Source organism: Dasypus novemcinctus, chromosome 28 (genome assembly GCF_030445035.2).
Source record: "Dasypus novemcinctus isolate mDasNov1 chromosome 28, mDasNov1.1.hap2, whole genome shotgun sequence".
NCBI lineage: Eukaryota > Metazoa > Chordata > Mammalia > Cingulata > Dasypodidae > Dasypus > Dasypus novemcinctus.
Window position 1 is genome coordinate 31,981,477 of NC_080700.1, and position 22,549 is coordinate 32,004,025.

The window sequence follows — 22,549 nt, forward strand, 5'->3', positions numbered from 1 at the left end:
AAGTGACGCCTACGCGTCCCGAGGACCGGAAGCGCGTCAGCGGTCAGTGGGGAGGGGCGAGGACTACGTCATTCAACCTGCGACGGCTGCTTGGAGCGCAGAAATTATGGAGGTAGTTAGGCTTGGTGGGAATTGAGACTGGTCTTCCTGTGCTATATTCATAACTTCTCTGTCCTCAGCGCCAGGCAGTAGTAGGCACTCAGCAAATATTAATTGAATGAATATCTGAATGGTGGTAGGTGGAGAGTGGTGGTTATGCAGAGGCAGTGTTCGGGCTGCCCTCTTCCTTGGTTGAGGTGTGAGTTCGCGGCATGGAAATGCAGTCGTGCTTCAGGAGTGCAGGAAATGGTCAATCGCCCGTCCGCTTCAAGTTTCTTATGTGAACCCAAAGAGGGGGAAAGCACGATGCTTTTTGCTGGAAAACATCAGGGGTATTTTTGCTTGTTTTTCTGTGCATGGGTGCCTCCATTGGCTCAAGCAAAAGGACTAAGACCTGTAGGGTCAGCCTTAAATATAGTTCTTTTGTGAATTCAGTGGTGAATTGGCGCTTGGCTTCTTGAATTTTGGAATGCATTTGCACTCTCCCTGCACATTGTTGGGAGTGGCCGAATTTCTTGATTATCTTCCAGAATCTAAACTGAAATTTGCAGAGATAGCTTTAAGAAATAATGTAAAGTCCTTTACATTTTTGTAGACTTAACAGGCCATAAACCTATAGCAACCAGGTTTTTGTAAGTACTTAGAGCTGTTAAACTCAGAGCCAGTATTGTGCAAACAAAATGCGGACTATATCTTTTTCTGTTTATTTTGACCATGACCTTTATCCCTTAAATAAAGTTTTAAATATGTAGCACACTCAGCAATGTTGTGAAGCGCTGTTTAATAGCAGCTACCTTTAAAGTTCACATCTGTAAATTGAAATTATGTAATTACACCATTTTTGTATCCGTATAAATTAAATCACAAGAGTCTCCTTGATTGTCTCCTTGATTGACTGTAAACTGTATTTTATAGGGTTGCCTCATAATAATGATTTCATTCGTTTTCCTTTATTAGGCAATCAAATATTTATCAAACATCTATAATCCATAATACCGATCACTACTATTTTGGGTACTATGTTTTAGATGCTTTTCAAGTATTATAACAAACCTAGACGGTTGTAATATTTTACAGCTATGGAAACTGAGTTCAGACAAGTAATTTATACAAGGCAAGAAGTGGCTGAAGAAGGATTCAAATCTTTCCAGCTCTAAAGCACAGACTGTTTCCACTACCCCATGTGCTCTGGGCAAGAAGTAATCAAAGAATAATGGTATGGAGTGCACACACACATGCATGCACATGCAAACATACAGGCTTTTGACTTCTAATAGGGAGGATAGCTTGTTCATAACTGTAATACATGCGACAAAGCAGTAAATATTGTGAGATACAATTAATGTATTGTGGCATCTAATATTGATTTGAGGTTGGATTTTATTTCTCAGCAGTGGAGTCTTGTTCAAGAGAGTATGGGTTGATAAATTAACTTAAAAGCAAACTTCTAGAGTATATTGGTATGGGATAGGATATAGTCACTCCCAAAAGCTGAAGATTGTAGAAACTTGGGGGAATGTATTTGAACTCAGGATATGAGCAACCAATCATTCATTATATTCGTTAATTTATTATGTGCCAGAGGCTATGCTATCTTCTGGGGATACAAGGATGTATAAGGCATGGTCTCTGTGCTCTAGGATCTTGTAGTTTGGTTGAGGCTGATGTGCAGCTTTGTTTGCAGGGGTTCTACAATGAAAAGAGAAGACTCTTACTGCCTTAGTTGCCATATTTAGGGCCAGCTTTAATAGAATAGACAGATTTTGCTTCTGTACAAAAATATCAGTTCTGTCTACTACCAGTCATTGCTGGTAGGGTTTGAATGCTTTTGTAAAAATGCAAGAACTCCACTTTGATCTGAAAATAATCCTTGAATATTTCTGTATTAGTTAGAAGACAGAAACCACACCAGTTTTTTTTTTTTTTTTTTTTTTTGAGCTGTGAGAATTTAATGTCAAGATTTATTAACTAGGTATGCAATTACATAAGTACCTGGAAGAATAAAAAGACATCTGTTAAAGTGTCATGGAGGTAGCCGCTGTGGGAAGCAGATACTACCCTTAGGACTGAGGGGACTATGGGAAGTGGTTGGAATTTTAAAATTTTGAAACTTAGAAAGGGTCTCCACATAGCTGAAATTTAGATCTCTAAGGAGAAATGGTGCTCCTCAATGCGTGCTGTTCTTTTTGAACTTGGAGGAGCCTGGTAAATCTGGGACTCAGACCTTAATGGGGAGGCACAAGGCAAGTCGTACTGGTGTCTCTGCTGGAGACACGATGAAGCTAAAATGTTGGAAAAATTACACACTGGATTTAGCTGCTGCATTAGAAAGGCGCTGCTGCTGCTGGAGTGAAGAAGTGTTTTACTGGCATGAACCTCAAAGGGATAGCAGGTACACAGGAAGTCCACAGGATGCAGACAAGAAGGAGCAAGTCCCTTCTTCCAGTTATCTTGGTTTTGCTCTCACAGGCCCTACTGGCATGTCCTAATAGTGACCCAGCTCGCAAAAGAGTAATGTGGTTTGCAGAATTCCAGCTCTAGCATCACAAAGCAGAATAGGGAAGAGTGGTCTGGAGGAGAGTGACAATCATAATGATTGCCATGTCTCTTTGGCGATACCTTAATTATCTGTTAGGACCTACCGGGTATTGGTTGAAAACCAGGGGTGAGAGTGTGAAGTGAAACATCTGCGGACAGGAAAGGCAAAAAGAATAAAAGGATTATGCTGAGCAAGGGGGAGAACTTAAATTTGTCAGCGTCTAAATTAGGAAGCTGCCAAAACTTAATCACTATTGTTAAAATACAACTTGAGGGAAGCAGATGTGGCTCAAGCAATTGGGCTTCCATCTACCATATAGGAGGTCCAGGGTTCGATACGCAGGGTCTCCTGATGAAGGCGAGCTGGCCCATGTGGAATGCTGCCCCACGCGGTAGTGCTAGCCCACGCAGAGAGCTGATGCAGCAAGATGACACAACAAAAATAAACACAGAGGGGAGACAATAAGAGACACAGGGGAGGCAAAAATAAATACAGAGGGGAGACAATAAGAGACACAGCAGCTGAGGTGGCGCAAGAGAATGATCGCCTCTCTCCCACTCCAGAAGGTCTCAGGATGGGTTCCCGGAACAACCTAATGAGAATACAAAGCAGACACAGAAGAACACAGTGAATGGACACAGAGAGCAGACAGTGGAGGGAGGGGGGAGAAATAAATAAATCTTTAAAAAAAACCCCAAAACACAATTTGATGTATCAAAATAAAGAGCTCCAGGTTAGGCTCAGAATATGACCTATTGCAGTTTATAGGATGCTCTTAGTGTAATGTCATAATTATGAGGGTTTTGATTTTATTTAATCCTTCATGGAAAAGCAGTATGACTTTGCGTTTTACAGCATATATAGGAAGTCAGAGCTATGCTTTTTCTTCTTTTTAAATTCATTATGCTTGATCTTCTGCTTCCCCCATGCCCTACCTTCATAAAAAATTGCTTATTTTGATAACTCTAAGTAGAGGAATTCTGACAGGACTAATGAACTATTCACAAGACTTGTTGAATTTCTGTGAACATATACCCTAACATAATCAGTAAAATACTTTCAAATCTTTTAACATTTATCTTTTATTTGAAAAAAAATGTGAATTTTTATCTTTAATTACTATTTAATTGCAGTGTTTTAATCATAAAGATCTCATGATATCCAGAAATCACTGTTAACATTAGCTATGCCGGAATACATTCTATGCTTAGAATTGAATGTTCTTGTGACTTAAATATATAATTAATATTCCTCTGTTTTCTTTCCTGCGTAACTGTCTTTTATGTCTTATATTTCAGATGTTGATAGGGAATTCTATTACCACATGTCTTTCTCCCTCAGTTTATGATATGATTTGTAAACTTGGGTTTGAAGTCAGAGAAAATTGTGATATCAGTACCATTGTAACTCAAAATGGAGAAGTGTGCTGGCAGACGGTCACAGAATGTGTGAGTTATACAGAATCAGGTTGGTACTGTCCTGCCATCCCAATCATCAGTTGATTCTGTTCCATTTAAAGTGTCTTGACCTGTAAAATTCCCTTCCTGACCATAGTTTTTCTTTTTGTTTCTTATGTTCGAGGATGTTAAAAGTCTAACTCAAAAGAGAGAGGTAATCAGTGTAAAAAAGAGAGGGAATGAGGCCAGCAAAGCACAGCAGAGTTCATGAAAAGCTGGGCTGAGAAGACCTGCTGAGGGATAAGGAGGGGTAAAGTTGTAGTGGGGGATGATGGGCTGTGGAGAACCTAGAGCTCAGGGCCTTGAGATGATTGTCAAGGTCAGTAATCTAGACAGGAAAGGGAAGGGGAATAAGGTAGAAGAAAATGGCAGCCATAGAGATTAAGGATGTGAAATGAATTGTGATAAAATATGCAGTCATTTTAAATATGTTCCAGGCACTCTTGTACATTTTTTGGAGCATGGATAGGGTTTGGGAAATTTAATAACAGTAATAAAAATTACAAATGAACATACCCTTTGGCTCAGCAGTTCCATTTCTAGGAATTGTATAAGACAGATTTATTTACGCATGTGAAAGTAATGTTTGTGTAAGGTTATTCATTGCAATATTGTTTGTAATAGCAAAAGAAAAGACACCAAAAACTCAAAAAACAAACACCCAAATGTCCAAAAACTCAAAAAACAAACACCCAAATGTCTGGCAGTAGGTGACTGGTTAAGTAAATTATGGTGTGAATGTATACAATGGAATATTATGTAGTTGTAAAAGATGAGGGAGCTTGTCTTTCTCGTGGAAATCTCTAAGCTGTGTTGTTAAGTGAGAAAATAGGAGGTGCTTATATATTTGTATTTGCTTATAGATGTGTAAATATTTCAAGTATACCTAAGAAATTGGTAACAGTAGTTGCTCTAAGAAGGAGTCTTAGGTGGCTGGGAGGGAGACTTTCAACTTTATATATATATTTTTAAAGATGTATTTATTTATTTATTCCCTGCCCCCCACCCCCCAACCTTGCGGCTTGTTTTTTTGCTGTCTGTTCTCTGTGTCCATTCACTACATGTTTTTTCTGTGTCGGCTTGTCTTCCTTTGTTGCGTCATCTTGCTGTGTTGGCTCTCCACTGCACAGTGGCCAGCCTGCCTTCACAAGGAGGCCCTTGGACACGAATCCAGGGCCTCCCATATGGTAGACAGGAGCCCAACTGATTGACCACAGCCACTTCCCTTTTTATATATTTTGATTGTACACCGTGTGAGTAGTTGGCCCCAACCATAACAAAAATTAATTAAAAAACAATAAGAATATTATAGTGCTTCAAAATAATGTCATTAGAAATCTCACAGTCTAATAATGTTAAGTTAAAACAAGTTAACTTGCAATATTATATATATATAGCATGTACCTAATTTCATTAAAGATCTTTTTTCTCTGTTTGAACCTTTCTATATTTTCCAAAATCTCTACACATAATATATTATTCTTTTATAATCAGATCAGAGTTAAGTACATTATTTCCAATAATATCTGTGTGTATTTACTGTCTATTGTATGTTCACTTATAAGCTGATTGTTGATTCTGTGGAAATTTTATAATTAAAACCCATTTTATTTGATAATTTAGACATTTTTTTCCCATCATATTATACATTGCAGTGATAATTAAAAACTGTTTTCTTTCCTTTTAGACCAGAATCTGGATTACTGGAAAAGTGTGAGGCTCCTGGGTCCACTATGTGAAGCTGTTCATTTACATTTGTTATGTTTGACCAAGGTGCAGTTTGAAAGCCGTTATGCGTTGTGGTTCCAGTGGACAAATTTTCCAGAGGTAGGGTTTTTCAACAACCTTTAGAAATAAAAGATTTTACAAATACCACTTGGAACCTTTATTATAGTTTTAAAGGGGTCCCCTGTGTCACCGAGGCCATCAAACTGTAGGGAAGTCTCAAGAGTTCCAAGAGAAACTTTAAGTCTTGTGCACAGTGTCCAAAGCCTGAGCTGAGAAACACCTCACTTGGAACAAAGGGAATTTTTTGATGCTTTCTCATAGGAATTGGACTTGGGGAGGTAGTACTTCGTACACAGGTACTCGTCCTGGGACAGAACAAAAAAAAGTTGGCACCTCCAGAGTAAAACAAAGACTTAATGGAGGAAGAGAAGGTATTCTTGAGAAAATGGGATGAGGAGACTAGAGATGAGGATGTTTGTCTTGTTAAAGGTGAGCTAAAGGGAGGAGGAAGTAATTTGGGGCCAAGCTCAGTTCTCATTTTAGTGTATTTGCTGGTTGGTTTTTCTCCATTCATTTGGTACACTAAGTAACCACAATAAAGCAGTAGCTATAACACATACAATTAAAAAATATTTTGAGTTTCCTAATTTAGAGTAGAAGAATCATTGTTTCTTCCTTTGAAATAGCTCTTGTAATTGGCAGAGTGAACTGTCTTGTGCTTATCTATTTTACAGAACTAAGCTAAATGAAAATGGGAAATAAGATTTAGATCAAAATTTTGACTTTTAAGCTTACAACTATGCCAGATTTATTGCTGCCAATAATTAAATAACAGGAGAACTTTCAAGGAACTCAGAGCTTAAAATATTTTTCTTAATATTTTTAAGTTGTTGTATTTATGTGAAAAATGTTTACCTGTACCAAAAAATACTTTGAATTTCCATTAATAGTATTGTTACTTTGATAAAGATTTCAAATTGAGTGCAAAATCTAACGTGTCTTATTCTAAACAGTTATTTCCTGAAATATTTGATGCCTTGGAAAGTCTACAATCTACTGCTATTTCTCTTAGCTTAATGAAACTGACATCATGTCTAGAACGAGCTTTGGGTGATGTAAGTGTACAAACTGTTTCTTGTTGGCCTCTTAAATTATTTGAATTCATGTTAAACTATTTTATAGCACCCTCAGATTTCTTTTTTTTTTTTTTTAAAGATTTATTTATTTAGTTAGTTTCCCCCCCTCCCCTGGTTGTCTGTTCTTGGTGTCTATTTGCTGCGTCTTGTTTCTTTGTCTGCTTTTGTTTCTTTGTCCGCTTCTGTTGTCGACAGCGGCACAGGAAGTGTGGGCGGCGCCATTCCTGGGCAGGCTGCTCTTTCTTTTCACGCTGGGCGTCTCTTCTCACGGGCGCACTCCTTGCGCGTGGGGGCTCCCCCACGCAGGGGACACCCCTGCGTGGCACGGCACTCCTTGCGCGCATCAGCACTGCGCATGGCCAGCTCCACACGGGTCAAGGAGGCCCGGGGTTTGAACCGCGGACCTCCCATGTGGTAGACGGACGCCCTAACCACTGGGCCAAAGTCCGTTTCCCTCAGATTTCTTAATTTTAATTACTGTTCCCTATAAAATTATATTCATTGGCATAGATGTTTAATCTTTTCCCTTTTGAGTGATTATGAAATCAAAACATGGTGTTTAACTACTTTTCTCCCTTCATTTCTACAAACAGTTCCTTTATGGATAATGTTTATTTTTAGTATTAAATGGCTCATTTTAATATAATTGTTATAAAAACTTTGAATTTTAGGTATTTTTACTGGTTGGGAAGGAATGCCCCTTTCTTTTAAGAGATCTACTTTCCTCTGAGGAACTTGCTTACATCTTTGGACAGTCAGTGGTAAGCTTGTTTATCTAAAATTTGTGGAGTAAGAGTAATATAAAACAATTGGAATTAGCTGTACTATTGTTCCTCCAAAATTGATGCTGCTTTAGGAAAAAAATTAATTACATCTGATTCAAGCATACTCTCCTTTCCCACTTTCCCTTTCAAAATCACTTTTTTTCCATTCACACACAATAAACCCATAGCTCTCTTCTATCCTGACTCCTACAGTGGTACATTATGGTATTGCAACCTCTTTTTTTTCTCTTTCCTTTTCCAGGTTTATTCAGGGATGAATTACATACAGCAAAGTTAATTTTATACACTTGTACATTTCCAGTGATTTTGAACAGATTTAAGGCTTTATATCAAGGTCCATTAACCTCAACACCATTGGCATTTGAGACCAGATGATTCTTTTTTTTTTGAATAAAGCATGTATTTTATTTAGTTTGCCAAACTAATCAAGATAGTGTTTTGACAGTTCACTATGTGAATCCTGTGTTGTAACATTTATTGTAAATTAGTATCAGTTTATAGCAGTGAATAAAGCATATGTTTTACTGAGTTTTCTAAACTAATCACAGTAGTGTTTTCCCAGGTATTATAACCTCTTGAGTCCAATCATAGACACAATTTGCATATTGCTTTGGTTGATTATACATTAATACTTATAATACTAAATCTAGAATAAAATTTTTAATGCTTCACAACAGTGATGTTACAGTTTTGTTCTAAAATAACAATATTTAAAAAAAATTTTTTTGTCTTTGATTTTTTAATGTTACATTAAAAAAAATGAGGTCCCCATACATCCCTCACCCCTCCCCCCATAACAACAATCTCCTCCATCATCATAAGACATTCATTGCATTTCGTGAATACATCTCTGAGCACCGCTGCACCTCATGGTCTATGGTCCACACCATAACCCACACTCTCCCACAGTCCACCCAGTGGGCCATGGGAAAACATACATTATCTGGTAACTGTCCCTGCAGCACCACCCAGGACAACTCCAACCCCCAAAAATGCCCCCACATCACATCTCTTCCTCCCACTCCCTACCCCCAGCAGCCACCATGGCTACTTTCTCCACACCAATGCCATACCTTCTTCGATTACGAATCACAACAGTTCATGAATAGAATATCAGTAAGTCCACTCTAATCCATACTCTTAAAATAACAATATTTTTAACGTGGGAAAGTATGCCCTTTGCAACTTTTTTTTTCCGCTGTTTAAACTTAGAGTGAAAAAAAATTCAGATGTTGTTTAAAAAGCATACAGGGAAGCACATATGTTTTCAGAATCTTCTAGAGGGTACATGGCCAAGAGAGTTTAAGAGTAATGAATAACCTTTAGGCAACTGAATGAGGTAGGGTTAAGGAGAGAAAGAAACCAGGATGGCAATCCATTCAGTAGGATCCCTCTGGTAGAGAGGTGTGTTCTTCACTTTATCGATGAAGATACTGAAACAGTTAAGTTATGTGCTAACAGTGAAGCACAGGACTAGTGGCAGGCACAGGACTAGAGCTTAAATGACCAGGCTTTTGCTTTGTTGTCCTCTTCATTTTACCATACAAGCACTTACTTTGTAAGACCAAGTTTCCGCTTACCATTTCTATTTCATTTTATTCAAACATTAGGCACATTTGATATATAGTATAAAGCAATACTGCCTCGTTAGGTAGCATCTTCCTTTTATTTATAACTTCATGACCTTGGTTTCACTTCTTTATGCTTAATTTTCTCGCCTGTATAATGGGAATAATAATATTACGCATCTCATAGCTGGTCTGAGAATATATGAATTGATACATGGAAAATGTGTCTGGAACATATTAAATGCTCCATAAATGTTAGTTTTATTATTATTAAATTTAAACCTACACTTTCAGTTCTTTTAGTTATAAAGACAAAGGGAAACATGTCTGTATTATATTAGCTTGTTCAATAATTCAGTAACTTGCTCTTCTTAACCTGATTAGATGAATGTGCTAAAAGTGTTTGTTGGCTCTCCATGTGGACTTAACCTGCGTAATATCTTATGGCATGGGTTTGCATCACCTCAAGAAATTCCTCCAAAGTAAGTTGCTAGTGAAGTAATCTTTTTTTCTTTTTTAATTTACTTAAGAGTTTGTTTTATCTTGAGTTTCACAGCAGGGAAAGATGTATTTGGAGAAATATAAGAGAATTTTGAGACAGGATTTTAAGGATAAAATTGACCATTCATAGGAGAATAATTAGAATGGTGACAGGGTTATGGTTTCAGTGCTTACCCCCCCAAAGGCAATTCAGAGGCTGTACCAGCACTAAGTGATGAAGCACACACATTTCCTCAGTGGAAATCCCTAAGGCTTCAGCTCAAGGTTTCCTGAGATATTTTCCCAACCATTATCCGTCTTAATTCCTATATCAAAGGAGTTTTCTGCAATGTAATGGTTTTTTGTTTGTTTTGTTTCTCAAATAAACTTTAAGAGGTATTCTAGGTTTACAGAAAAATTGCATAAGAAATACAGAGATCTTCTGTATAACTCCTCTCTCCTCACAGTTTCTCTTATTATTAACATCTTGCCTTAGTGTGGTACACTGATTACAATTGATAAACCAATATTAATAAGTTTTTTTTTAAGGAGACACCAGGGATTGAACCTGGGACCTTGTACATGGGAAGCAGGTGCTCAACCAACGGAGCTATAACTGCAGCCCATACTGATGCATTATTAATAACTAAAGTCTGTAGTCCACAATAGGGTTTACTCCTTGTATGTAGAGTTCTTTGGGTTTTAACAAACAGGTAATGTCAGATACTCACCATTACGATGTCATATAGAATAGTTTCATTGCCCTAAAAATGCTCTGTCCTCTACCTATTCATCCCTACCCCCCACCCTCCCATCTGCAACCTGTGGCGACCACTGGTCTTTTGATTGTCTCTATAGTTTTGCCTCTTCCACACTGTCATACAGTTAGAATCATAGCCTGTAGCCTTGTCAGGCTTCTATCACTTAGCAGTGTGCATGTCAGGTTCCTCCATGTTTTTTTGTGGCTTGATAGCTAATTTCTTTTTCACTCATTTTGATCCCTTAATTTTAAACTGTTTTTGTTTTTGAAAATAAAGCGTTTAATATGTATGATTGAGTTTATTTTTTAACAGATCTCTATGGTATTTTCCCCTAGATACTGCTCAATGATGTTATTGCTGACAGCAGGATTGGGTCAGCTACTAAGAAGTTACCTTCAGCAAACTAAATTTACATTGGTACATCGATCTTTTGTAACTCTTACAAACTTAGAGGATTTAACCATTTTTCCTGGCAAGTACTACCTTTCACTTTTCCCCACTTAATACACCTATGTAAACATATTTGTAAAATGAGTAAGTAGATTTAAAACTTGAATTTTTGTGTTGGAATAAAATTTTCCTCAGGTGGAGAGGTGACTTTGAAAATTGCCTGGAAAACCTTTAAAACCGTACCACATAAAACCTTGCCTTTTCCTACCATGTCCCCAGGGCTGTTGTGGGGGTGTTTTTGAGAGGCATATCTATGTAAGTTGAGTCAATATTTGTGAGAAAAGTTGGTTTATCCCTCAGATGTGTTGACATACATATCACTTAGTGCCATTTTATAATGTACCTTTCTTTCTCTTCTATTCTTTTCCTTAGAGCACCAGTAGGTTTATGGAAAAATCATGCAGAAAGTAGAGCCCCCATATACCTCTCACACATAGTTTTCCCTATTATTAATGTTTTGCATTAGTGTGGTAACTTTAATACAATTGATGAAATACTATTTTAATTATGCTGTTAACTATTGCCCATAATTTACATTAGGATTCACTTTATGTGATGTATGGTTTTATTTTTTTCTCATAATTTATATATAGCCTAAAATTTGCCTTTTTATTTACTTTCAAATATATAAATCAGTGATGGTAATTTCATTCACAAAGTTGTGCCTCCATTGTCATCATCCATTATCAAAACTTTTCATTCACCCCAAACAAAAACTTCCTACCAATTAAATATTAACTCTCCATTCCCCACCCCTATCTGGCCACCAGTAACCTGTATTCTAGTTTCCGAGTTTATGAATTTGCATTCCCCTCTTCACCTCTTTGTTTTTTGTGCGCATAATCATTATCCCAATGTGCCTATAGTAAAAACAGTCTCCTGTTTGTTCTGAAAGATATATTTTTACTTCTCTTGGTCAGTATGCTCAACTAGTCATCCCTAAACTCCCCTACTCACAATTGTTTAGTCTAAATCAACAAAAAGATGCAGTTAATCATACCCCTTTTCTTTCAAGGGTATCTGAGGTCACCTTCAAGTCTGATTCTGGTTCACAATTACCATATGGGCATCAGAAAGCAAGGGTTTCAGCTCATCTACATAAAAGAGATTGGCTGGCTTGTATCAGTCTCCAAGTATGTGCAAATCCTTCTTATTTTTTAGTTGATTAGCATGGTTGTTTTAAGTATTATTTTACTGTTTTGCAGATGTTACTTATGACATACTTTCAGTATTAGAAGAAGTGATGAAGAAATCCACTTTCATATTAAAAATTATGTTGCCATATTGGGAAGTTGCAATAATCAAGTTCAAGTCACACAGGTAACTTTAAGGATGGTATTTCAAAGCATTTATCGATAGTTTGGAGACCAGTCCTTCTTAAAATCCTTTACTTTCCATTCTTTTTTGCTATTTAAATATATGTAAATAGAAGTGGTGTTGATTCAAGAGTAGACCTGAGCATAAAATATCTTCATGTAATTAATTAAAAGACATCTTATAATTAGGTTTTAAATATGGTCATCTTTTTAGTACAGTTAATAGAGATAATATTTTTTATAATTATTACCACAAGTGAAACAGTGTTAGTCATGAAATAAAGAGAAAGTAAAATTTGTCTTTATGGAAATTATATTCCCTTGGGAGCAAAGAATATACTTAAGGATTATAGAAATCAGGGAGTCTAATGACTCTGATTTTAATTCCTATGAGGTTACATTATCCTGATATATTTATGCTTTGAAACCCTACCAAAATCCTGGTATTTTTTAGAAATAATGAAACAAATTAAATAGATCTTTGATGACAATTTATTCTACTGAGCTATTACAAATGGTTCATCAAATAGTTGCACATTGTGGAAAACAATTTTAAAACCATTCATCTAATGAGGCTTTGATTTTGTTTTAATTTGTTTTTCTTATTCTTAAGTAATATAAACTCTCCTTACTTTTACTGTCATGTGAGTAATATCTGGTATACAGCATAGTTACTGTAATATTGGTGCTAGTGTTTATTTTTAAAATATGGAATTCTGCCTATTTGTCCTTCAATTTCACAGGTTTGCTGACTGTGCTATATTGTTATTGATACAACTGGAAACTGGACTTAGGAATGTTTTTGCCACAATTAACAAATGTCCCAAAAGACTTCTGACAGCAGAGGTACATGTGCTTTTATTATTGATGATGTTTTTTGCTGTGGTCGATTGACAGTTTTCTATGGCTAATTAAACATTTAAAAAAATTACCTTCTTTCTGTTTGTAGTTTAAATAAATTGTTTTAGCTTAGAACTTTCTTTGGATGGCTTGACTCTCATTTTTTGGTCACTTCCTATTAAAGTGTTTTTATGGTTTTTGTAAATATTTTACTATGGTTGCTTTTGATAGTTCTATAATATTTCCAAGTAAGTCCTTTAAGCTTCATGATGTCATAAAAGTAGTAGCCACTTATTTTTTCCTCTTTAGCATATATAATGGCTCATGATTTTACTGAGATAAGATGATATATAATCAGCAACATTGGAGTTAGTGACTAAAAACATCACTAACTACCAGAGTTTGTGACTCATCCATTGTTCCTGGGAAAGTGTGACACAAAGAAAGGGCTTTGGCTTTAGAGCCCAGGTCGATCCAGGTTTGAATCCTGGCTCTGCCACTCACCGGTTTATGCTGTGACCTTGGAAAAGTAATTGATGTTCTCTGTGTTTAGATTCATGGGATCATAATACCTTTTAAGAAAGCTGTAGAATTTAGAGATAATTATATAAAATACCTAGGAGAGTGGCTGTTGTGTACCAGATAATGGTAGCTTTTATCATCATCACATTTTTTTTAACTTTTTCTTTCCACTGTTTCGGAATTCATGAGCCAGCTTCTGGTTGCCATGTCTGCTCCCAGAATCTCTTCCAGTTGCCAACCTGTTTACCTCCTCAGGCCCCTTGACGCCGATAACCATCCTGTGCTTCTTGATACTCCCCTTCGTCTTTATGCCCCTTTGTAATAGTTGTGATTACTGCTAGTGACAGAAATCCCAAAATAACAATGACTTAAATAAGATAGAAACTTATCTTTGACCCTAATAAATGTAAACTGTGCAGCACTGAGATGGCTGCTCCACAATCATCAGATGCTCAAGCTCCGTCTATGTTCTGGTCTTGCCTTCTTCAAAAATGGCTTCTGCCTCATGGCTCAAACTGGTTGCTTCAGCCCTTACATCTGCATTCCAGCCAGTGGAAAGAGAAAAGGAAAGAAGTACCTGCCCCATCTTTAAACTCACTTCTCAGATATTGCACGTATTACTTCTTCTTGGTCAAAACAGTTTACACCTAGCTGCCAGCCTTGGAAATATTTTGTGGGGCCATTTGTCCAACTGAAAATTGTAGAACCTATTGGTGGAAGGATGAGAGAGAATATGTATTATTCTGGGATGAATAGCAGTGTCTGCCATACTTTATATTCTCATTTCCCCCCCCCCCACTAGATTAGCTTCTGTTTTGTCTCATTGAAATATAGACATTCCTCAATATTCTGTTCTTAGCCATGTTCTCTTTTTATATATCCTTTCTGGGAAATCTCACATAATCCTGTATCTTAAAATGCCACCTCTGTAGGAACAACAATTAGAAAATATTTTCAACCTAGTGAAATGAAAACGTAACATATCAAAAGTTGTAAGACGTAGCTAAAGCCATGCCAAGAGAGTAGTTTATAGCATTCAGTGGCAACCATTCCCAAGTCATTGTCTCTAACTGACATTTCTCTTGATCTCCAGAGTTAGATTCACATCTATTTGCTGAATATCTTCTTCATGTGAGTTTTTCCCTATGATCTCAAACTTACTTTGTTTAAAAAAGCATTTTTTTTTCCCTCTGACAATTTTTTTTTCCTCTGGTAACCCTCTTCTTATTATCACTTATCCTTTTGGTGGCTCTGGCACCAAACTTTAGAACAACTTTTACTTTTCCCTGCACTTCATTCTCTATATCCATGTAGTCACCATGAACTGTTCATCTTTCTTCTTCCTTCTCTAATCCATTCTCACACTGCTACTGATTTTCTTTATGTCTTTTATGGTACTCATCTGCTTTAATGCCTTTCCAATCCCTACCAAATGAAATTCACACTTTTTAACATAGTATCTAAGGAGTTCAGGATTCTGGCCCTATCCTCTTTGTATAGTTTTATTTCCCATTAGTATGATTTAGACTCCTCACCGCTTCCTAAACATGCATCCTCTTACGTGCCTTCAGGATTTTTCTCATTCCTGACCTAGTACTCCCTCTTTGCCTTGATTAACTATCCCAGGTTTCTGCCTTTTTGAGTTCAGAGAAAGTGCTTGTGCCAAAATAGCCACTTCCCAGAGCCTTTGATAGCTCCTCTATTCTGTATTTTGTGTTTTATTTTGTCTTGGAGACAGTTCTGTTTTGCCTCCCACTTACTGTATAGAAGTGTCTGACTTGCAAGTTCCTTAAGAGTAGAATGCTGACATTTTTATTCCACCAGGACCCAAGTCCAGTGCCTGTTGCATACTTTGTTCTTTCTGGTGGAAAGAACTAGTATCCTAATAGTCACAACTCTCATTCGATTATGGTTCAAATTGACTTTGTGGTAGCCATGATCATTTAGTATTGTTTTAGTTTGCTAAAAGCTGCTGGGAGCAATACCAGCAATGGGTTGGCTTTTACAATGGGAAATTTTTAGATTAAAATCTTACAATTCTGGGGCCATGAAAGTATCCAAATCAAGGCATCATCAGGAGATCCTTTTTCCCAAGCTGCAGCTGTGGGCGATCAGACACATGGTGGTGTCTGCTCCTCTCTCCCCTCTCCTCCAGGCCTCACTGCTTTCAGCTTCTGGCTTAAGTGGCTTTTGTTCAGCTCTGGCTCCTAGAACCTTCTCTCTCAGCTTCTGGGTCCTCTCTGTCTTTGCAGCTTTTTCTGTAACTGTGATTTTTTATTCCTGCATTTAAAAGGGCTCCAGGAAAAGGATTAATCGAAGGCCCTTAACTGAATAATTTAATCAAAAGATTCCATCTAGGGAAGCGGATGTGGCTCAACCAGTTGGGCTCCGGCTACCATATAGCAGGTCCAGGGTTCAATGCCCAGGGCCTCCTGGTAAAGGCAAGCTAGCCCATATGGTGAGCTGGCCCACATGGAGTATTGCCCCGCACAGGAGTACTGCCCCATGCAGGAGTGCTGGCCCACACGGAAAAGCTGGCGCAGCAAGATGATACAACAAAAAGAGACAAGGAGAGAGAATAAGAGATGCAGCAGATCAGGGAGCAGAGGTGGTGCAAGAGAGCGATCACCTCTCTCCCACTCCAGAAGATCCCAGGATCGGTTCCTGGAGCCTCCTAGTGAGAATACAAGCAGACACAGAAGAATATACAGTGAATAGACGGAGAACAGACAATGAAGGGAAGGGGGAGAAATAAATAAATAAATCTTTTAAAAAAGGTCCCATCTACAATAGATTTACATGCACAGGAATAGATTAGCCCTAAGGACATGATTTTCTGGAGTCCACAAAAGTTTCAAACTGTCACAGCTATTAATAAACTTGGTTATTTCTCATTTGACTGCACAAATAAAATGTTTCCAACAGAGAATGTAATTTGTCAAAGAAAATCTTAAGTTTTAGCCCATTTTTTAATCCAAAATAAGTAATAGGATTAGTTATAATCTTATATATATACATGAGAAAATAGTTTGTAAAATTATAAAAGGTTATGCAAATATTGTTATATATTGAATACTTATTATGGTATATAAGTCCTTTTAAGTTCAGTGGAGGCTATAAAGACATATAAGATCTTCCATCTTTTAATAAGTTTACCTGTTAGGGGTTGGAGATAAGACATTTATACAAATCCCATGAAATAAGGTAGGAAGTAGTACATGTAGTTTATGGAGTTAAATGAAAAGTTCAGATTTTGGAAGAAAGTGGAAATAGTAGGTAATTGGATATTTGGAATAGAACCCAGGAAAAATTTTAGGGCTGGCAATTAAGTTTTAGATTTTAGAGTCATAGTAATGAATGTTAAAGAACATTTGATAATATTAACTTGAAAACATGTTGTTAAGCACTAATAAGACATTTATTGAGAGCTGACCTACACAAAACACCAATTTAATCACATTATGTGTATATTCTTATTTAATTCATTTATTCATACCCCATTTCTTGTAGAGAAAACCAGGGTCTTTTACAGTTAAATAAGTTGCCCGGGTTTCACTTCTGAAAAGTGTTGACGTGGGGTTAGAACTGTGAAACAGTTTGACCACAGAACCTGTGTTTTAAAATTCTAAACTAATTCCATCAAGAAGCATGTAGAAAGCACACACAACGAATGGACACCTGGGGCAGGGAGGGGGGGAGAGAGAAATAAATAAATAAGTAAATCTTAAAAAAAAAAAGAAGCATGTAAAACAAAACAAAAAGCTTTAATTGGAAAAAATACTAAGATTGTACTCACTTGTACATAAATATTAGCTATCAGCAGAAATTTTCTATTTGTGTAAGTAGTGATTTATAGTTATGGAATCATAAATTTTAGAAATACCTGAACTGAAGTACTTGTTATGGTGATGTTTTAACATGGCTCAATTATTGGATTTACTTATATTTTTATGTGTTTTATAAAGCATTTGTTATTTTAATAACATTCTTCCCAGGGTTGCTAGATAAAGTTTATTTTCAAAAGAAGTTTTCAGATTTGTTATAGGTACTAGAATTTTTCCTAGTTTAAATAATGTCACACTACTTATATTTTGCTTTAATTATTTCTTTTCTTTTTTCCTCTGAAGTCAACAGCTCTTTACACAACCTTTGATGAAGTAAGTAGTTAAACTTGTAAAGTTTCTTAATACAGCTAAAACATTGTGTTCTTTTGAAATAGAAAATTTAAAATTACCTATCATAAGATTATAGGAAAATGTAGAAAAAATGCTTATAATAGAGTTTAGTTGCAAGGCTAGTTTTGAGGCATAATATTATGAACCTAGTTTTTACAGTTAAAGAGAGCTCAAAGTTGCAAAATGACAAGACATACTAATATTATTGACTATAATTATTTAGAGACTAACATTTTAGATTTAGGGTTACCACTTGCTTTCTGCAGATGAAAAAATATACATCACCTACTCTGTTATGAGTATATAGTATACTCTTAATGCATTTAATCAGTAGAATTAAGGGAGAGATTCTCAAGTCATAACATAAGGTAAAAATCCAGAATAGTAAAAATTACCATTGAAAATGTCTTTTATCCCCCATAGAGTATATAGGTTTTTGTGTATACAATAAGAAGTAAAGCCAAGTCTTTGTATAGATCTGGGCATTTAAATCATTCTCACCTGAGGATAACTCTTAGATTTCTAAATGAATGAGTAGTGTGTGAATTGAAAACTGTGCCTGCTTACCTGAAAAGTTTATTCCATTAGGTAGATAGTTTGCAATTATCTTAGTATATAATACATTTGATAGTGTGAAGATCAAATTAGAAAGTGGAGTCATACCTGTACTGGGTAGGGTCAGGAGTGGTTGGGTTGATGATGAGTTAAGAAGTGATTTTATGAATGATTTTGCTGAGCACTGTTACATATATATGTGTGTGTGTGTGTATGTGTGTGTGTATTTGTAATTATATTTATGTAAGTTCATGAAAAAGTAAAATCTAGATGTGCAATTTAGTTCTGTTCTTCTTTCCTGGAAATGTTACAAGTTTTAAGTACATTTCTTGACATCATTATTCTAGTTAAGAAAAGGTTTCCTGAAAAGGTGGTTGCTATACTTTTAAGACTATCCTTCTTTCATTTAATTTCTTTGAAATTTATGTAGTATGTAGTTTAGGTACTATGTCTCTTGACTCTGAAATTTCTGTATATATGTATGTCATTCTCTGTGTGTGTACTAACCAATTTTTTAAAAAAAATTTTTATTGGTATTTTAGATATTAGCCAAAGAATTGAATGATGGTAAAATCAATCAACTTCCTCTTTTTCTTGGAGAGCCTGCTATGGTAAAGTATTAGGTATTTTCCAATTTTTTATTCTTATATTTATGGACATTATTAACCCTTTTCAAAAACGAAATTAATTTTAGCTCATAATAGGCTCAAGAAAAGTATTTCTGAACTGTTTCTGTGCTGTATCAAATTCACTTATCCGTTCAGCAGACATTTATGAAGCTCTTGTTCGGGCTTGGATATTATACTTTATGCCACTTAAATGTTCTTTTTTAAAGGCCTGATGATTTAGCTCTTCTATTACTAAACATTATTTGAATTTCTGATTAGATTTATTGTGTTGATAGGACACATTTCTTATATTTGCTTTTTGAAATACATTTCTTATATTTTCTTTGTGAAATACAACAATCTACTGTGACTAATGAGATTAAGTGTTAGATGAAATGAGAATTAATTAATTGTTTAGAGCCATTTTCTGTTTGTCAATTTTTCAGTTTTTATTTTATGAAGATACTACAAGGAATGACTACTTTGGATTGTAGATAGGCACTTATATATTTATTCTTCTAAAATATGTATCTTTAAACCTGCCTTTCAAATTATTCTTATTTCCTTCCATTTTATCTACTTCTTCTTAATTTGAATAACTTAAATACAACTATATTCTGTTTGAAGTTTATATATATTTGTTATTTGAATATACTTAGTCTGTATTTTTATATATATTTTATATAGTCCAAATCCTCAGAAATTTTTCAGAAGATAATATCTAGAAGAAGTTGTCTAAACCCTTTTTATGGTTGCTTGAGTATTGCCATTCTTCATTTTATTGGTATATGCCAATATTAGCATTGGTATTAGAATAAATACGCCCTTACCATGCTCACATATCCCAAGTAAAAGAGTGAGTTAATTTGTTTTACATTGTCACCTAAATACTATGTTTACAGTTCTTTCACCTAGAAAAGAGAACTGTAACTAATTTAGCAAGTAAGTTTCCATCATGTGTGCATTCTGACATATTTGTTCATATTTTTGTAGCCATGGCATTTGGTGGAAAAAACATGGGACTTAGAGAAGAATCCCAAAACCTCTGCTTACTAGTTGTATAACCTGGGGTAAATCACTTAACATTTCTGGATCCGTTTCTGTTTTAAAAAAAAACAAAATTGGAAGTGGTATCAGCAAAGGTGGTAGAGTAACAAGTCCCAAAATCCCCTCCTCTAAAAAAACAATGAGGGGAGACAACCAGCAAGATGGTATCAGAGTAATGAGTTCCTAGAGTCAGCTCCTGCTATAGGGCAGTTAGTAAACACCCAGAGCTAACCCAGTACTATGTGGACCTAGCTTATGCACCTGTTTGGGGGCTCCAGGAGACCAGAAGAGCATCTACAACATCCTGGAAAGAATGGAAGGAGACTGCCCATCTGCAGAGAAGATTCGTAAGTAGAGCACACCATGCCCTAGAGGCCAGTGCCCATCCTCCGCTGGAGGCACAAGCCACCTCGGGAACTGTTCCATGGCTGGAATTGAAAGCTCCACTTCCCAAAAAAGAGGGAGGAAGAGACAGTTGAACACCAGCTTCAGCTACTGAGGAGTAAATTCAGCAGGCTAAAGTATAATCCTGAGAACAGCTAAAGTTTTAACCTGTCCAAGTCAGAAAGAAGCTGGGTGCCACCATCTTAACACTGCACCTGGCACGAGGGGAAGTGGGCAGACTGAAAATCACAGTGCTGTAGGGACTGGCTTTTTTTCTCCCAGATCAGATTGCAGCTCTAGCCTACCCTAGCCCCACCTCTGGCAGGGAGGGAGCTGGGGGGACCTGTGCCAGCCTCTCCGGGCAATTACTGACCAGGCCATGGAGGCTGGTGATTATCCTATGTTGGCAGCGCAAGCCACCCCAGGAGCTATTTTGTGGCTGGAATTTGAAGCTCCATTTCCCAAAAACGAGAGGAAGAGATGGTTGGCCACCGATTTCAGCTATTGATTAGTAAATTCAGCTTTCTAAAGTATAACACTAAGAACAGCTGAAGTTTGAACCTGTCCAAGTCAGAAAGAGGCCAATAGCCACCATTTTGACTCTGCCCCCAGCATGAGGGAAAGCCAGGTTGACCAAAAATCACAGTGACCATAAGGGACCAGTTACTTTCACCCAGATCAGCCTACAGCCCTAGCCTAGGCTTCAGCCTCACCTTCAGCAGGGAGGAGGCTGGCGGGTCCTGCACCAGCCTATCCAGGTAACTGCACATACATTTGGCTGCCACAGACTGAATAATCGGAAGTCTGTCGGGGCAACTGAGGTCATCTTGGACCTGCACTGCATAGATTGCTGCCCACAGCTGAAGATCCCCCACCCCAGGCAGGGGAGAAAGGGGCATGATGCTTCATCAGTTTCTCTGGGCAACTACAGTCTAGGCCTGTACAACCTGGATTATTCCACACAGATGTGACTGTCCCTTCTCGTGGCAAAGAAGAAAGTTGGGAGAAGCTTCATTGGTCCTCGGGGCAATGAGGGCAGCTTGAGCCTCCACAGCTTATAGCACCAACTCATGATTGGCACCTACTGCACAACCAGCAAGGTAGAAAAGGCAGGAAGACCTAAACTAAAGAGAAAAACTACATCCAGAATAAATAACTCTAGTAAGCCAGATGCCAAGACACCAACAAAAAATTACAGTCCACACCAAGAAACAGGAAGATATGGCCCAGTTAAAGGAACAAGGTAAGCATCCAGATGAAATAAAGGAGTCGAGACAATTATTCATAGATGTTCAAACAAATCTCCTTAATAAATTCAATGAGATGGCTAAAGAAATTAAGAATATTAAGAAGACACTGGATGAGCACAAAGAAGAATTTGAAGGCATATGTAGAAAAATAATAGATCTTATGGGAATGAAAGGTGCATTAAATGAAATTTTAAAAAATTGGAATCGGGAAATGGACTTGGCCCAGTGGTTAGGGCGTCCGTCTACCACATGGGAGGTCCGCGGTTCAAACCCTGGGCCTCCTTGACCCGTGTGGAGCTGGCCCATGTGCAGTGCTGATGCGCGCAAGGAGTGTCCTGCCACGCAGAGGTGTCCCCTGCGTAGGGGAGCCCCACGCGCAAGGAGTGCACCCTGTAAGGAGAGCCGCCCAGTGCGAAAGAAAGTGCAGCCTGCCCAGGAATGGCGCCGCCCACACGTCCCGTGCCGTGCCGCTGACGACAACAGAAGCGGACAAAGAAACAAGACACAGCAAATAGACACAGAGAACAGACAACTGGGGAAGGGGGGGGCGGAATTAAATAAATAAATAAATCTTAAAAAAAAAAATTGGAATCATAGAATAGATTTGATGAGGCAGAAGAAAGATTGGTGAGCTTGAAGAAATGGCCTCTGAAAGTGAACATACAAAAGAACAGGTGAAGAAAAGAAAGGAAAAAATTGAACAAGGTCTCAGGCAACTAAATGACAGCAAAAGGCATGCCAACATATGTGTCATGGGTATCCCAGAAGGAGAAGAGAAGGGAAAAGGGGCAGAGGAGTATTTGAATAAATAATGGTAGGAACTTTCCCAACCTTATTGAAGGACATAGC

At 37.2% G+C, this 22,549-nt stretch overlaps 1 protein-coding gene across 2 annotated transcripts in view; it reads left to right on the forward strand.

Moving 5' to 3' along the window:
* The first annotated feature begins 35 nt into the window (after positions 1–35).
* ERMARD (ER membrane associated RNA degradation) overlaps positions 36–22,549 on the forward strand; it is a 52,973-nt gene continuing 30,459 nt past the window's right edge. The window contains exons 1-12 of one of the 2 annotated variants that reach the window (XM_058289723.2): positions 36–112; positions 1,177–1,315; positions 3,937–4,105; positions 5,783–5,922; positions 6,837–6,938; positions 7,631–7,720; positions 9,697–9,794; positions 10,889–11,025; positions 12,209–12,323; positions 13,063–13,165; positions 17,809–17,838; positions 18,954–19,022. In XM_058289723.2, coding sequence (XP_058145706.1) covers positions 1,313–1,315; positions 3,937–4,105; positions 5,783–5,922; positions 6,837–6,938; positions 7,631–7,720; positions 9,697–9,794; positions 10,889–11,025; positions 12,209–12,323; positions 13,063–13,165; positions 17,809–17,838; positions 18,954–19,022 — 1,056 coding nt within the window. In that variant the 5' untranslated portion in view covers positions 36–112; positions 1,177–1,312. The remainder of the gene's footprint in view (positions 113–1,176; positions 1,316–3,936; positions 4,106–5,782; positions 5,923–6,836; positions 6,939–7,630; positions 7,721–9,696; positions 9,795–10,888; positions 11,026–12,208; positions 12,324–13,062; positions 13,166–17,808; positions 17,839–18,953; positions 19,023–22,549) is intronic. The other variant, XM_058289722.2, reaches the window with a different exon arrangement.